Source organism: Agelaius tricolor, unplaced genomic scaffold, assembly GCF_023055355.1.
Source record: "Agelaius tricolor isolate 1412-34295 unplaced genomic scaffold, bAgeTri1.0.p SCAF_2, whole genome shotgun sequence".
NCBI lineage: Eukaryota > Metazoa > Chordata > Aves > Passeriformes > Icteridae > Agelaius > Agelaius tricolor.
Genome location: NW_027269262.1, coordinates 70,903,851 through 70,921,333, shown reverse-complemented (window position 1 = coordinate 70,921,333; position 17,483 = coordinate 70,903,851). Strand labels below are relative to the sequence as shown.

Below are 17,483 nucleotides of genomic sequence, written 5' to 3'. Positions count from 1 at the left end.
GTGCCTTGAGGAAGAGCTTTCACCTGTACAGTTGAAGGAAAGATCTAAGTACCTCAATACCTGCAGTGGGTGATTAACCCAAATAAAAGACACCTAAGCCCTTTAAATCTATTTGAAACTAAGGCTGCTCCAGAGGGTGAGTTGATTCTCCAGGGGAGGCACCTTCTACTGAGGCTACAGAGGACCAATCTAACCCATTATTCTGTGATTCTCTAAACCAGGAATGCTAAATAGATGTTCTAGATACCTGCATCCTCACTTATCAGAATGCAACAGCAGCAGTCAGCTTTTATATACTGTTTGTGTGGGAAGCTTATTCCAGAAACAGGACATATACTGCTGTTTAAATACTGTTTAGACTGAAGAGGTTGAACCTGTGTATCAAAATAGTGCCTTTATTATCAAGCTATGCCACATCCCATTCTTCTCTGGAGTACAAAGTCTCATCTGAAGCTGAGACGCACTTTGGTTGGGAATAGGAGTGTGTGGTGTTACCAAAGCATGCTTCAGTTTAGCATAACAGGTTCCAGACCTGTATTCCTCTTGTATTAGAACACTACTGGTTAAAAACCAGAAGGAATGAAACTGGGGTCAGAGCCACATCTCTGTTTCCTTCAATCCTCTGAGTGCAGAGGAGTTCCTGTTTCCTGCACTCTGTGGCAGTTATTCCTACCTGGCAGCCTGTCTGCAGCAGATGCACCCCTCGGTGAATAACAGACCATCTCAATGCATCTCAGTATCAGGATACACGGAATTTAGATGCCTGTTTGCCTGAATGTAGGTCACAGCACAAACTTAATAAAGCATTAGGTGCATGTCTGGCTGCTGAAGGAGCCCAGGGAAGGAAAGTATATGAGCATGTGTATGGCTAATTGGTCTCCAGGACTTCAGTGCAAAGTGGGAAAGTATTCAGGTTGCACCACTTCCAAGTGAATCTTAGGTGCCTACATCATAAGTAACCTAGACAGACAAAATCCCATTCAAGAAGGTTTTGTTCAGGTGTTAGTCTCAACATTAGCATCAGCTAGCATGATTTTTTATATAGCATATTTTATGTGTCGCTAGTTTAGCTTTCCATTTCCTTCATTTATAACAGGATTGCTTTGTTGAAGTTTCTTAGATGTTCTAAAATTATACAAATGTGTGTGTTTGTAAAAAATCTTGCTAGATTCTTGTTCATCCCAGTCTCTCTTTCAACATATTTTGTGCCAGTTAGCATGGCTAGTTATTTATTCACCTCATAGCATTTCTCTCATTCATTCTATTCTTGCCCGTCTTTTAATCTCTGGTCCCTGACGTTAGTGGTTCCATTCTTCCCGTGTTTCACCAAAAAGTATCCTGTCTATTTTACTTTCACTGTAATTATAAAGCAGCTTTTTATTTGTCCCTTCTTCCTTCTTCTAATCCCATAAGAATGCAATCCCATTCTCCCCTCAATGGGCTTCTTTGACCATTCTCTCACAGTTTCTTCCCTTCTTCTCCTTGCATCCTAGTCAAACGACTGCTTGGGTTACAAGTACCTGTGCTGTGTATTGGAGTGCTAGCAGTGTGAATATAGGGTAGAGAGCTTTCTGGTCGTAATTCTGACTCCTGGCTTTTCCTGTAACAAGGCAAATTAAAGAGCCTTACAGGGAAAATATGCCCATTAAGTTCAAGTTTTTCCAATTTTTTTATTTCAGAACATCAAGGGAAAAGTAGAAGGTACAAGTCAATGCAAATGTTGAGCTCTTGATCCAAACTGCCGTTGTTAAAGCATCTCAATGAAGTGGTGTCAGATTATTTCAGTTTCTGCTTAAGTAATTCTCTAAATATTTTGACTGAAGTTTTCCTGTAAAAAAATCAGCCTGAAACAAATATATTTAGCTTGCATATGAACACATAATTCTGGTTGTATTCTTGGTGCCTATATCTAGATGATTTCACATTCATCAGTCACAGTCTGTGATAGTATCTGTATCACAAATATATTTCATTCTCCTTAAGCAAGCATAATTTTCCACAAAAAGCAGATGAAGAAGATTGTCTTCAGTGCTGTTCCCCTTGAGATGTCGGACTAGCCAAGTCTGTCTTTTGCTTCAGGACTCCCAAGGAAACCTGCGGGTGGATACATTTAGTGTCAAAGAACATTTAAGTTGACTTGCACTTCAGAGGTCATTAAAGGTGTACTGTTGGTACAAAGCTTTCTGCTTTTGATCTGTAGCTGGATGGAGATAGCTAGAAGTCTAGATAATTCTCGGTGTAGAAAAAATACTTTCAAAGCCCCTGGCTTGTAAGAATGTAGGAACAATATCTAAAATTCACACTGAGATGATTTGCCACAGGGCCCTTTAATTATTAGTACCAGAAGCCTTTAAAGTCTGTAGCAGGGCTAATGACAGGGTAATGGAGGACAAATATCCCATTTTTAATATCCATTCAAATGGTTAGTGGCTACAGGAATTGCAAGATCTGAAGCAGTGAAGGAAGAAGTACACTGCCACCAATAACTGAGTTGGTGTGTCTTAGTGTAATCTCACTTAGTGAGGTATTAGGAATGGCAGAGAGCTAAATTAGCCTCTTCTTTATGGGTTAAAAGTCTTGAGAATTACATCAAGACCTTTCTTTAGGAGTCTGAAATGTTGAAGATGAGGAGCTATGATAGCAGAAGAAAACCTTGTCGCTGAAATTAAGTGAGATTGTTTCCACAGAAAATGCACCTTCCCCTCTTTATGTCTACCTTAGATAGGGTATATTCATGCCTAAAGGTGTATTGCCTGGGTAGGTGTGCAGCTGGGCATTATCCTCTCTGATTCCCTTAAGTTCAGGCAGGGTCACTGTTTTCTTTAAATGTCCTGGTTTGTCCTGTCTCGGGCAAAGTCCGCATGAAGAGAGGCTCCTCAGTAAGCTGCAGCTAGTGACACTGCAGTGCTACCAGCATGCAGTGGCCCCCTGCCTATTTGGAAGGCTTTGCTTTGCCCTAACTGCACCATTTCCCCCTTCTGCAGTGACTGCCCTGGAGTAGTTATATCCCTTTCTTGGCTGATGTACTTGCAGTCGTAGAATTCAAACTGAAATAGCTGAATAGCAGCTTGTAATGACTGTAGTAAAAAAGGATAGCAAATTAAGCCTTAGACTGGTTAATAACAATTTCTACAAATGAATAATAGTGGTTTTTATCTTGTTACTGAGTTGGACTATGAAGAAGGTTGGATTACTGAGCCTTCCTCTCAGTATTTATGGAGGACTTATATGATTTCAGAATAAGTGTATATATGTTGAAAAATATTAAGTGATATGAAATATTTACGGGTTTATCCCATAGTCTCTTTAGCACAACAGCAGATGAAAAATTATTTATTCATTGTGCATAAACTCCTTAGAGATGTATATATATGAATACTGTACATTAATAATGCAAGTAATACAATACAAAGGAGAATAATCCTAACCAGAGCACCATGTGAAAAACAATTAGTGTGAAGTAAGGTACTTATAGTACAGGGTTTTAAAAAAAAGAGTAACTCCTGGTATATACTGAAGCTATTACAATATTAACTTATTTTTATTCTTTGTTATAAATGAAAAGTAGAATATAATATTTTCTGTTTAAGTAACCAATATAAATAGAAGCTCATGAGTAAAATTATTTTTAAGGATTAATATACAACTTCATTGTAGAAATGAGTTCACTAATTAATCTTTTCTTCCTACAGATAAAACTGTGGTATGACAAGGTTGGTCATCAGTTAATAGTGACCATACTGGGAGCAAAGGATCTTCCTTCAAGGGAAGATGGGAGGCCAAGGAATCCTTATGTTAAAATTTACTTTCTTCCAGACAGAAGGTAGGGTGAACACAAAGACAAGGAATATTTGAATTAGTCTGATACTCAGGTGACATGCACAGCTGAGTTTATCAGCCATGCTTACATGGAAAAAGCCTTACAGTGTTGAGCTCTTGTGTTGAACATGGTATGTAACAGCAAGGTGTCTTTGAACACTAAGCACAAATTTGCTTTCCCTGGTTATGTTATAAAGTACTGAATAGAAAAGGAAAGGAAAGGTAAACATGCTTTGCAAAGAATGTTGTACTATAGTGCCTATATTTCCTATGCCAGTTATTCTTCTCTAGAGCAAAGGAGATGCTACACGGTTGGGTTCGTAAATTTCTGGACTGATGAGTCCAGCAGTTTGGTTTGGCCCATCTTTATATTCTAAGGCAGTAACAGGTTTGGCGTCTGAAACCCACAGATACTTGTTCACAATATAATTGAGGTAAGGCTGAAGGGGACACAGCTGAGAGTTCACATTTGCACTTTGAAAACTTTCCCTAGAGCACAGGACTCATGTTAATCTGGATGGTATCATATATGCACTTAGGAAAAGTTAAACTGTGGTGGGACCCCTATTCCTGAAAAGCTCTTTCACCTCTTAGTCCATGATTTTCTGTGGTTCAATTTGGGTGTTGGGAAGACCAGCAGAGGAGATAGTGCGTTTTCCAGTTTATTTTTTTAATTGATGTTTCCTCAGATTGTGTCAGTAGGGGAACATGTTTACCTTTATTTTATAATATACTAACCAAATAATTCCAAGTCTTACTGTCACTCAAAATAATAGATCATTGGATTACTGAATCTTTAGAACAGAATGTAACTTGTATTTTTACTTCCTTCGCTTTTCCAAATAGCTAAACTGGGAAGGTGCTAGCTATCTCCGTTACCATTTGACTTCAGCAAGAATTAAAGCTATTTAGTATTTTGGAAGACTTTTCCAAGTTGCTTTTCCACTTTTATTGTATACCATATGTTGACAAGCAAATTTTCTGTGACTTCCTAATTTGCTGTGTCATTGATGATTAAAAGGTTTTGGATAGATTTTCTCAGGCTCACCAGTATTTGAACACTTGGTGTAGATCCCTAGTTTATTCAAACTGGTGTAGTGTGTTTGTAGCTGCTGAAGCTGTGCTAAACTGAGAATCAGGTCTGCTTCAATTATCTTACCTGCTTTTTCAATAATAATGAGTTATTAATAGGCTAACAAAAGTGTGTTCACAATGTTTTACAATGTAAATTGTGATAACTAAAATATATTGACATTAAATTTTATTAATATATATTTTTTCCCATTTATGAGAAGTATTCAGAACTTTCCTTTAGTTGCTTTATGTGTTTATGATCAGCAATTTGTCTTGTAGAATTGTGGGTTTTTTTCTGATGTGGAAATTCATTTTTGTTTCCTTAGATTTAAAAGCTAAGTAAGCAACAGTATATTTCTTGTGTAGTAGAAAGAAACATGCTGGAGGTAAAATACACTTAAGTAAGTCAAGCATTTAATTAGATGAAGATGCCGAATTCTCTTTGAATTAAGAAATTTAATTGCAAAATATTGTACAATGTAACTTATTTCAGTTCACAAGGGTAAAGAAACCTTTAGTATGTTAGAAATAATTTATGTTTTTTTTTAACAGTGTGTCTAAAAGTGTTATTACTTTGGTAATTTTTTGATCCAACTTCCAAGCAACAGTTCAGAAATACAATGACTTTATTAAAATTGCAAGTATTAATGAATGGACTGCATCTGCATTGCCTATTAAAAAATCCTTATAAATTAGTCTGGCAGCTGCATTATGCAGCAATCAGCAGGTTTAGAATAAGCATTGTTATGAGGACTCTTGTCAGTATTCTCAGTAGGAGCAGTGTGGGTGTTTTCCAGCAAAAATTGTTTCAATCAGAAAATATTAATTCTTTCTAGCAGAAATATTCTGCAAAAACATTACTTTCAACAACACCCTGGAGCCAGAACCAAGGCTGCCAGGGTAGCCTTGCCTGGAGACCTCACCTCACAGTGGAGGTCCACCTTCAGCCTGGTGATTCACTGGAGCGACCAAAGGATTTGGGAAGCTGTTTTGAGAAGGCTGTTTGTTCGAGTATTGCTGGAAAAGAACATGTAACTTTTTTGGGGGCTTCTGGTTTCCCAGGTGGATAAGGAGCCCTTAGCCAGGAAAACCCTGTACTGCCCCCAGCTCCCTGACCATCCTTCATGTGGGCCAGCTGCTCCTTCCTGCTCTGCAGCTGGAGGGAGCCGCTGTAGGACTGGAACTTGAGTGAACCAGCTGGCTCATTTTTTGAAATGCAGCTCAATGCCCAATGTTGTCTGTAGAGATGTTCTACTGTCAGACTGTGCCTTGTGGAAATCCCATTTATGGAAGTACATTTTATTTTATAAAATGCTATTTCCAAAATAAAAGAGAATACATGCAAAATCATATTAAAACATTTGTGGGTTTTGGGAAACATCTTAAAATTGGAATTGGCACGTAAACTTGAGATCACCTAGCCTGAGTTTTTAATATGAGCTTATGAATTATCCTCAATATATGCAGTGACCATTATAATGTGATATAGATTATAGTACCCCGATCCTACAAACTGAACTGCTGATTTAAGATTTCCTGTTTTCCATTATATACTTAATTCAGTTTAATGGTGTTTTGAACATATTTAATATTTAACTGTTTTTTTCAGTGATAAAAATAAAAGAAGAACAAAAACAGTAAAGAAAACATTGGAACCTAAGTGGAATCAGACATTTATTTATTCTCCAGTTCATCGGAGAGAGTTTAGAGAACGAATGTTAGAAATCACTCTTTGGGACCAAGCACGAGTTCGAGAGGAAGAAAGTGAATTTTTAGGAGAGGTATACAAGTATTGGTAGTTGCTACAGAAATACAGTTGCTCTCTCATACTCATGTATAGATACTTATTTTCAAAAAATTACTAACTGTGCAAAGCAATGTTGGTTTTATTGTTTTACTTTTTCTTTCACTTAGTAGTAAACAGTGATCTCACGCAAATTACATAATCCTGATATGAGATACTTTCTGCATTTTTCTGTTTTAGTAACAGCATGAATGTGGTTTCTTAATTGCTAATTGTTCATTCAAATCCATATTATCCATAGTCATATTTTACTAAAACTTTGGAACATTGCTCATTTACTTATTTGAAAGCTGTAAAGGCTCTCATAAGGTAATAAGGGTTTTGTGAACGATTTTTTGGGTATATTTAGTGTTCTAAAAGGCACAGAAGATTCTTGCATATTAAAGCAAGGTTCTTATATAACTTCAGACAAAGTCCTTAGCAGTAAGAGAATAATAGAATAAATTTCATGGGTATATCTATTTTAAAATATTCTGTCGCGCAATGCTTTCCTACTTTTAACCATTTTTTCTTTTTCAGATTCTTATTGAGTTAGAGACAGCATTACTAGATGATGAACCCCACTGGTACAAACTTCAAACACATGATGTCTCTTCATTGCCACTTCCCCATCCCTCACCATATTTGCCACGCAGACAGCTCCATGGCGAGAGTCCCACACGGAGGTTACAAAGTAGGTTATTATTAGTTTTTCACTCTGTGTATAGTTCATTTGAATGAATGCATAATAAAATCTATTAGATTCTTGCAAATGGAAAGCTGACAGAATTTTTATGTTAATTTGTAGCTGTTACGAATTAGATCATTGTGGTTACTGATAAGAGTGACATGCTACAAATGGTATAAACCACTGTGCATTGCACCATTTTTTTCTTATAACTCAGTTCAGATTCTCAGCTGGAGTAAATTATCTTGTTTTTTGCAATGTGCTCTTTTTTTCATGAAGCTCTTTTTTTTGTATTATGTTCATAATTTCATTGTTTAAGCAAAAGTAGATTTGTAGGACCTCTCTTTAGCTCATATTTCTTAAAGTAACCTGTATATAACATCATATGTAGATAAATTAATATCATGGCCTGTTGTCTTGCTTTGATATTATTTTATGTGCTTAGATTCACCAACAGAATTTCTTTAAAAATTCTACTTTGTAGAGTTTGTTATACTTGGTCCATAGTAGTTAATCAGTAGATATTTTGAAACTAGCATATATAAAATATGGTAATAAAAATAGATACATAAGAATAAAACAGTAAAGGGGAAAAATCTACTTCTTCAATACTTCATGGTTTCTCCAGTTTAACTGTTCAATACTGCCAGTGATTTAAAGCTCTTCTTCACTGAATAAACTTTATAAATAGCAGTTGGCAGTTATTTTTAAAAAAACCAACAAACCAAATGAACCAATCAAATTAATAAAACTCCCAAAACCCGAAAGACCCACCACCACCCCAAAACCCCCCCAAAACAAAACCAAAACCTCAAAACAAACAGAAACACCCATAATAACACAACAGCCCAAATGTAATTTTTAAGATTTACTTGGAGTTTCTTTGAGTCATTGAAGAATGACTCAAGAAGAAATGTGAGTGTGTGTGCATGTTTCACACAAACTCGCAGAAACTTATGTGTGTAGTCATGAAAACAACCTTGGATATTTCATATGTGCTATGTAGAGTTTTTATTATATAACCCATTGTATACAAGTATTTCAAGCAGTTGATCTGTTTTGGTTCTGTACACTTGATGGTGAGAAGGATTAAAATGCTCCATATCATAATATTCTGAGATAGACACACTGTCAGAGACTTACACTGCATAGCCTTGATGTTTTAAGATTATACTTGTCCCCAAAAAGATGAAAGAAGTGATAGTTAAAAGGTAAGGAGTTCTATTGAAATTCAATCCTCTTCAGTCTTATATGACATGACTGTTATTTAACTAAAGTTTTTAAATAATAATTCTTATACGGTCTATGCCATTTTTAAATACATTTTAAGAAGTTTCCATCTACAACTATTTTTACAGTTGGACTCTTTGTATGTGAAGTTAGTGAAATTCTGGTTTTCAGGAAATATCCAGTCCTGCAAACAAACACTATTTGTCTATCAGAATTTCTGTCTGTGCAATAAATAACTGACATTAAGAATGAATTCATGATTTTTTTAACAAATTTTAGTGATATTTGAGTGAAGTTCTGTTGGATGATATTGACTCAAAATTTGAAAGACATTCAGGTTTTTTTTACGTAGTAATCTTGCTATATACTAATAAATAATAAAAAAATAACTAATAAGTACTAATACTCATAATGTGCTCAACTGAACAATTGTACATGCTTCTCTGTAAATATAGAGGAAAGGACTTAGCAAATCTTCTGTTTTGGTGAAATATGAAGATTTGTTATAGAAGTCCTGCTTTTCAGTGAAGGTGGTTTAGCCTGACTGTTCCCAGAGGGCTAGTTTTTCAGCCTCTGGTTTTAAAAAATTCAATCAAATAAGCAGTTTCAGATGTTCACTATTATTGCTGGAGAATTCAGATGTTTCTACACTAAATTATTCTATTTCCTTTTGTACAGAGATAGGAACCCAATAAAGAAGGATTTTCTCTAGTGGCCTAGGGATATATTAATGTCTTGAATCCTTGTGTATCATAAATAATTTTCAGTTTAAACAGATAAGTTTAAAAGTACAGAACAAGGTATCCTGGAATTAAAATCCTTGCTTTCTGGGGACTGAAAAAGTATACAATTTGAAATTTAGCATCTGATCAGAGCTCAGCTAGGGCAGCGGAATCCATTTAGCAGTGGGAAAATAAAATTTTTCTTTTATTGCTGTCACACCTCTGAAATGAAAATAAAAGTACTTCTTGGTGTCCAAAGAGGTCATGCAATATCCTACTGAGAGGTCCAGTACCCAACTGAACAAGGCTGTAAACAATGCAGTGCAAGTTGTCCAAGCCTGAGACAGATGGGCTCCAAAATGCTCTTCCCAATCTAAATGTCATCACCGGGGACTGGTGAAGGGCAGACAGCACCTCTTAAGACTGTTTGCCCTCACTAAGTAAAATGTTTATACTATATTAATAAAGCATAGAAGTCTAGGATTTTTACCTTTTTTGAGGTGTCAAAAGAGTATGAAGTCAATAGATCAGTTTCTTGTGTCTGAAGATGTTTCTGTATCTCTCAATAACATTCTTATATATGATGAAACAGAACATGCTATCCAGCAGCACATTATGACAACGTGAAGAAAATCTCTAGAGCAAGGCATGTCTAGCATGTTTGTCAATGCTTTCCAAATCACTTCTTAGAACATGTACTGGGCTGTTATTAAGCAGGCTGATTTCAATTTTTTGGGGGTGCAAAATCTCAGCAGTTCAGTCCTCCTACCTTTTGCTCTTTTCTGCATTCTCTCTATGTATAGAATTAGTGATGAAGGAATTTATTGTATACCCTCAAAAATTGCTAGTGTGGGAAATGACAGGAGAGATATTTTGAATTAAAAGGTTCTTTTTTGTTTGTATAAATACACATTACACATCTAAGCTTTTTTATCCTTATGATTGTTGAGTAGGGATAAACATATTTATTTGAAGACAATACTTAAGTGTTACTCTCTAAAGGTAGTTTAAAAGAACCACCTACACTTAGCACTTCTATTCTCTTTTTAATATCCCTGGATTGCAGTGTTCCTGAAGAAGAGCAGACTGTCAGCCCTGAAGAGTGAAGTTGTATTTACAGATTGCCAGTAGCAAAGTGCAAGCTTCCCACGGAGCCCCATATGCTGGTTTTTTAGGAGCCAGCTTTCAGAGACAGTAGCTTAGTTTCTACATATATTTATCTCTCAATATCTTTGAGTGGGCAGTGTGTTGTGGTACAGACTGATCTAAGTCAGCTGTCCACCTTCTCTTTCCCAGTCCTCTGATCCATACATTCCATTAATTTCCTAGTGATAAAGAATCATTCCTATACTTTTCCCTTTGTGTTTTTTGACAGACATCTACTTAGAAACTGGAACTAATATAGAACATAGGATTATGACTTACTAGCTCTTTCAGCTAATTATATTAGAGATTTTTATAACCTGATCCAATGAGTTTATTTTAAACTTTTTTTATGAGAAATGTGGGGTAATGAGTAGGTCTATTTTACTTACTGTGCTCAGCTTTAAAAGTGAGTTTTTAGAATTCATTTTCTCTAATATTTACCATAAAATCAGCCATACACCCAGAATTCCAGACATTAATTAGAATTACAGCCAAACTGAAGTTCTTTTTATATTGCCTCTGAAAAAGATTGTAACCAGAAAATTAAAAATAATTTTAGAGAATATTTAGGAATTCCCATTTTTGGTAAGCTGTTTTTCCATCTCACGTTAGCTAAGAATCATATTGGAGAATACATACCAAATTGAATGTGCTTTGTGTGCTGTGTCCATGGTAATTAGGATGTGCAAGTTATTGTTATTATTTCTGTTTGTTGAGAAATTATACAGAAATAAAACAAGGTTTATACCATGGGATCGTGTATCTAAAATTAGTTCCTCTCCATGAGCCCAGAATATAGAGATAGAAATCAAATTGCATCTTTTACAGTTTTATCTATGTAATGTGAGCATTTTTGAAGTGTGAGCTGGTATTGTGAATTGAGAAAGAATATGGGGTTATTTTATGTTTTGAAGAACAACAGTATTTTAGTTTTATATTAATGCTGAATTTGTTTCAGAAGCAGATTTTGTTTTACTCCAAGTTTTTTAAGACTTTCCCAAATACTTAGGATTGAAAAGTGACTGACACTTCTTTTCTAAGTCAGATTCTGCAGCTTTAAAATGAAACTGTCTGAATTATTGATCTGCAGCCTACAGAGAGTGCAATGTGCAGTGTAGGTAACAGCTAAGTGTGCAAATGAGAAGAAATGTGAATATAGCAATAAACCCAGACATTTTCAGGTCTCTTGCTGCAGCATAGGTCTGTACAGCAGCAGGTCTCTACAGTTTTTGAATACCATGAGAATTCACAATATGGTTTGAAAAATAAAAAAATTATATTTTGAACATCCTCAGTAAGGGAAAACTTATAAATCTACGGAAGATAAACTCTGCTGAGAACAAGATCTCAAAGATTTTAGAAATTACAGTGTTTAAAAATCAACATGTAGAAGTCAATTTTTTTTTTCCCAAGATCTGAAGACCAGAAAAAATCAATTAAAATTAAAGTAAATGTAAATAAACAGACTTTGGAGTAGTTTTCTTGTAAAAGGAATTTCGTTACTTTTAGAATGAAATTCATCAATGACTCCATTCACTGCATTCCATGATTCACCAGGTCCATAAAAAAATCTGGAAGGAGACAAATTACAGTAATGAGAATTTAAACTGTCGGGACAAAATCTGACTGCAGTTATGTTCTAAAAAAAAATCTGCATATAGTGTGCAAAAAGCTATATATATAACTCTTTTTTTTTCCTAATTTTACTCACTCTTTGGATGGGAATAAAGAAAAGCTATGATGTGTAAACAAAGTGTTTTGAGTAACATGAAAAATTTTGTCATCTTTTCAATTTTTTACTTTGTACATTTTTCCATCAAACTGTGTTTTCTGCAGCAATGCTGAGACCTTAACATGATAAAAATCATTAAATCTGACTAGAAAAAATCAAACTGATAGACTGAATTAAAAAATAAATAATCCCATTGCTTATTAATTTTTGAAAAACATTTTCAGAGGGACTCGTCATTGCTGAGTGCTGACAGTTTTTAGTTTTTGAATGTCCTCTGGCTCTACCTGATCTATCTGATCAAGGAGGAATGTCATAACTGTTAATTTAATCCCTCTCTTCCATTATTTAAATGGTAAAGCTATCAAGTCTATATGGTAGAACATCAAGATATACATTTCTTAGTACCAAAATCATTAAAGTTTAACAACAATTAATTACAAATGTATCTGAAACTTTAATCTGTGAAATATGAGCCCCTGTGAAATGATGGCCAATCTTCTTCCACTGAAAATTAATCACTTCCTTGGAGCCCTGTAGAGGCTCATTTCACTGCAGAATCAGGATCTTGCTGTCTCAGCAAGTTCCTGTTAGTTTGTTGTGAGCTTGGGAAGTCAGCACCATCATTTTCAATGAATGTCACTGAACCTGACTTGAGGAAATGACAATAATGCTGTTCACTAGTAGGTAAGTGAATTGTAGCTAATGGACACACGCATCAGAGACTTTTTTCCAAATTATAATATGGAGCATTTTATGGTCAGTGGCACAGGCCATGATTAATTTATTACATGCATTTTACCCTAGAGAGGCAAAATGACAATTAATTTTCTCTTTCATGCTTCTTCCTTAGTTTTTCTCTTTCTTTAAATGAAGCATAGGCCTTGGGCATGTTATCTTGGTTTGCATGCATTGATACTTTGTTCACAGAATATGGATATATATACCAGTATTGTATTTATTGTACATCTATTATTTATTTATTATATTTTATTGTACATCTATGGTTTCTTAAATACTTTAATTAAAAGGTATTTAACATGATACAGGGATGTCTAAAAAGGCCTTAAAAATATCAAAATATTTTTATTTTTCTAATGAAAGAAACTAATTTAGAATATTAATTTACTAAATTGTAATTAAACTACAAAAATATTTGAAAACCTTTTTTGAAGCAGTTGAAGAGAATTACTTTATTTCTCTGGTACTTGATAAAATCATGTTATTAAACTACTCTTCTGTTGTGCAATGAAATTTTCAGATGGTTTTAATACTATTCTGACTTCTTCATTTCTGTGTTATGACCATATAGAAACAAAAATTGCTTTCCTAGTCCTCAATCCCATTATAATATCACTAATTTCATATTCTTGTTCTCTTCAAGAATCTGTATGTTTTTGAAGATCTATCCAGCAGTTAAATTCAGAAAGTCCATAATTTTTAACTAGATGAATAATTTCTACACTGTCTTAATAGATTTATTTTGTGGGCACATGGCATGCTTCCACCTTTAGTGTTCAGGTAACACCTGATGTTGTCAGGGTAAACTAGACAAAGTCTCTAAACTGCATTTTTCATAATTTTGTAGCCAAAAAAGTATCATTTTTAATGAAGTCCATAACCAGAAGAGATTAGTATTAAGGAATACAAATATTAGAGAACTTACACAATAAATCCCATCTAAAAGGTTGTAAGTGATGCTGAAAAAAACCCTATAATTTACTTTGAAATTATATTGCCTAATAGAATTCTGAGACATAAAAATGTATTACATTTATCAGGAAACCAAAGTTGAAAATATAGAGAGTTAGAAATTGTAAGTAGTAGGTGATTTAGTAATATGATCCACATATTAAAATAGTTAGTACCTGGATGTCAGAAAAAGTGTGACTTGCCAGAAGGCACTTAGTCATCCAGTGAATCCATTAACAGCACCATTTGGCAAGAAATTGAAATTTTCTCTAACACTGTCATATCATATCATCTGAGGTGCATCATTTACTTACAGACTGGCACTCTTCTGTTTAGTATGTTGTCTGAGAGCTTTTCAACTACAAGGAATAAAAATATTTACAAAATCTTGCTAATGACAGGATATTATTAATGTTATTCTGGCTTCCTGCCTTCTTTGTATTATGACATCTTATGGAAGTCATATTTCAAAATCTACGAATCCAATTAACATTTCACTATTCCAGAATTGTCCAGATATCCACATCCTATTCTTTGGTTCAGTTGAGAAAACTTGGTATGATTGTTTGGAAAGCTAAAATACATAAACCAGTCAGATTTAAGGAATGCAAACAATAAATCAGGTATTACAAGCATTTAATCATTGACCTCATATCAGGATTCTAAAAATTCAGTGGTAACAACAATATATAATTAAGATTCTTGTGTATGTACATATTTACCAGGTCAAGACCTAGCAAGAGGGAGAAGATTGACTGGCACATCACTTCAGAGTATGTTAATTTTAAAGGAGCATTCAAAACTACACCTTGGGAAAGTTCTGCTAGTGCTGCAGGGCCAAGAGAAGCATGCAATATTTTTAAGGGTAGCAGCTCATATTGTATGCCCAAGTGAATATACATTTTGCCCTTAAAAATTTAAACACTTATAACAATAAGTGTGCGACCGTATTTCAAAATTGGAAATGACTGAAATTGCTCTACTAGATCCCTATGGCTGTTGTAAAAACTATTGATCCAGAAGTGATTGGCATTTTTGTGGTTTAATTTCTCTTAGCTGCTTGAGTTTTATAATTTTGAAGGAGTGTGGCCTACACTATCAAATTCTTCCATCTCTGGCAGCAGTTATAGAAAAGTTTAAGGTTCTAATCATCCCTGTTACATGTGTTGGTTCATATATTTTTCCCTGACACTACTTCATTTCAATATTTTTTTTCCAGATAAAGGCTTATATTCATATAATTCAGGTAAATTTTCAGCATGCCATAAATGCTTATTGCTTCCATATATGTGCAAAATTTAATTTGATATTTTATTGGTGTGCTTTTGCTACCTATTGCGCAGATACTAAATTGCATAAAAGTTCTTTGGCTTTTCTTGTCTGCTTTTCAGTAATAGGTCTTTTGTTGGCTTTCTTTCTCTATTGTTAATGTCTCAGTTTTGATATTGGAGCAATACTGTAGCACCATACTTGCTTTGCTTGCCTTTATTTTAGGTAGAGATATGGTAGGAAAGCTGTTGTGAGCTTTATTAACTATACTAGGAAAATCTAGCTTTAACTGGATTAAAAGGAATGCTATTATATTGCAGCTGTTTGAGAACTAGTGTAAGTATATTTAGAATACAGATGTGGGGTAAGTGAAGTACTGGCAAAATCAGTATTTACACTGGTATATATTTTTACAGTTTCTTGTTGATATAAATCCCCATTACAAATCCAGCTCTATCTGAGGAATTTGCCTTAATTAAATATAAGTAAATTAATAACATACAGTTTTTGCCAACTTAAATTTTGCAGTGCTTTTCATTTGGGACTTTTTACTGTTTTTCAGTTTTAATTATTGGAATCTCTTTGAGAATTGGTTCAACTAATTATCTTTTAGTTATGTTTAAAAAATGAAACTCACATTGTTATGAAAATAGATCCATACCATGATGGAGAGAAACAAAACCCCCTTAGGGCAGAACTTTCTTCAGAGTAGTACTAATAAAATCCATTTTCCATTACATCTAATGTCAGTCTCCCATATTTCTTCTACTCCTTTCTCTCCTGAAATAATCCCACATTCTTCTCATGTTTTACAATATCTTCACATGGGGAGAGACCAAGTTTGGTGTGGCATCTGTGGGCTTGCACACATGAGGATTAGCTGCAAATTCTATATGGATAGTTTCTTTTTGATTAAAAAAAGAATCTTGAGAGATTTTAAAAATTCTAAAAAAGAGTCTTGATTAAAGACTTCCAATTTGTATCTCTCTCTTCCATCCATACGTTGTATCTCTCTCTTTTATCTTTCTCATCTATCCTATTCTAACGATTTTCAAAGACCTGTAGGAACTTAATAGAATTTGATATTTAAACTCCTCTGTCAGTGTAGATGAAATTGGTCTAAAGCCTCTAAACCCCACTATTATGTGCAGGAAGATGAAGTGACAGACTGACATGGAGACAGCAGGACTGCATGAGAAATTAGCTCACACTAAGGACCCTCAGGCACAGGCTGGATGAATATCAAAGAGCAAATTCTTAAAACACTTGTTATGAGACTCTTTTGGGGGTGCTTGTATGTCAGCTCTGAACACAGAAGAAATACAGGCTATGCTAAGCGACTTTAAGTGGTTGTGAAGGCCTTCTGTGAGCTCCAGGGAGGGAACTGTGAGCATGCTTTACTACCCTTGGTTGCCCCAGGGAGTCTACAAAACCTTGTAAAAGCTTCCTGCATTGTAAGGGACAGCACTGGGAGCCTGGTCTGCTTTCTTTTTCCTTTTTTTTCCTTTCTCCACAAGAAAAGTGCAGAATTACTGAGCCATAAATTTGGCACTTCTGTATTTAGGCTGATGCACACTAATTTTATTTCTCCTTCTACCCCCTGTCCTAGTTAATTTTGCTAACTATGTTGGTCAATCAAATACACTTTAATAGAACATTGAACCTCCTGTGTTAATCTTCTCTTGAAGTCTATCAGAAATGTCTGTGGGGAATTTATGAAGCTCAGAAGGTAGTTTGTATTATTTCCTCTGTATATTAAAAAGAGAGTGAAGAAAAGCTGTGTGCCAACTGCAGTTGTCATGTGGAAGGCAGAAGGTTTTTTGGAACCCTCCACAGATTTTGGTTGCTTTGTAAGAAAATATTTTTTTTACGTATTGTTTCATTCATATGGGAGAGTTCCAGTTATTTAGAATGTTGTTATGAAGGGAAATGTGATTCTGGTGAAATAGAATAAAATATTCCAGTTGGCAGGGACCTACCACAATCATCTAGTCCAAGAGCCCAACCATTCAGTGCTGACCAAAATCTAAAGCATGTTATTAAATACATCGTCCAAATGCTTTTTAAACATGGACAGCTTGGGGAAAACCAAAGAATATTCTATAAACATTTTTTCAATTTTCCCCATATTATTTTTTATCTAGAAGATGTCAGAGCTTTCCACGGCCATCAACACTGCATCCCATGAAAAGTTTACAAAAAATAAATAACTGTTTCCTTAATGAAATTGAATGAAACACCTCATTTTGTTCTCTACTTCTTATTACTACTTTACTTCCTACTACTTCTTTACTTCCTGTTACTTCATCCCCGAGGATGAAAAATGGAAAT

The 17,483-nt window shown here is 34.7% G+C and overlaps 1 protein-coding gene across 50 annotated transcripts in view; it reads left to right on the top strand.

The window, feature by feature from the left end:
- Positions 1-17,483, top strand: part of RIMS2 (regulating synaptic membrane exocytosis 2) — a 445,153-nt gene that overhangs the window by 250,498 nt on the left and 177,172 nt on the right. For 26 of the 50 annotated variants that reach the window (XM_071421444.1, XM_071421418.1, XM_071421443.1 and 23 more), the window contains 4 exons: positions 3,693-3,823; positions 6,503-6,674; positions 7,217-7,370; positions 15,103-15,129. In XM_071421444.1, coding sequence (XP_071277545.1) covers positions 3,693-3,823; positions 6,503-6,674; positions 7,217-7,370; positions 15,103-15,129 — 484 coding nt within the window. The remainder of the gene's footprint in view (positions 1-3,692; positions 3,824-6,502; positions 6,675-7,216; positions 7,371-15,102; positions 15,130-17,483) is intronic. The other 24 variants (XM_071421429.1, XM_071421423.1, XM_071421446.1 and 21 more) reach the window with 1 other exon arrangement.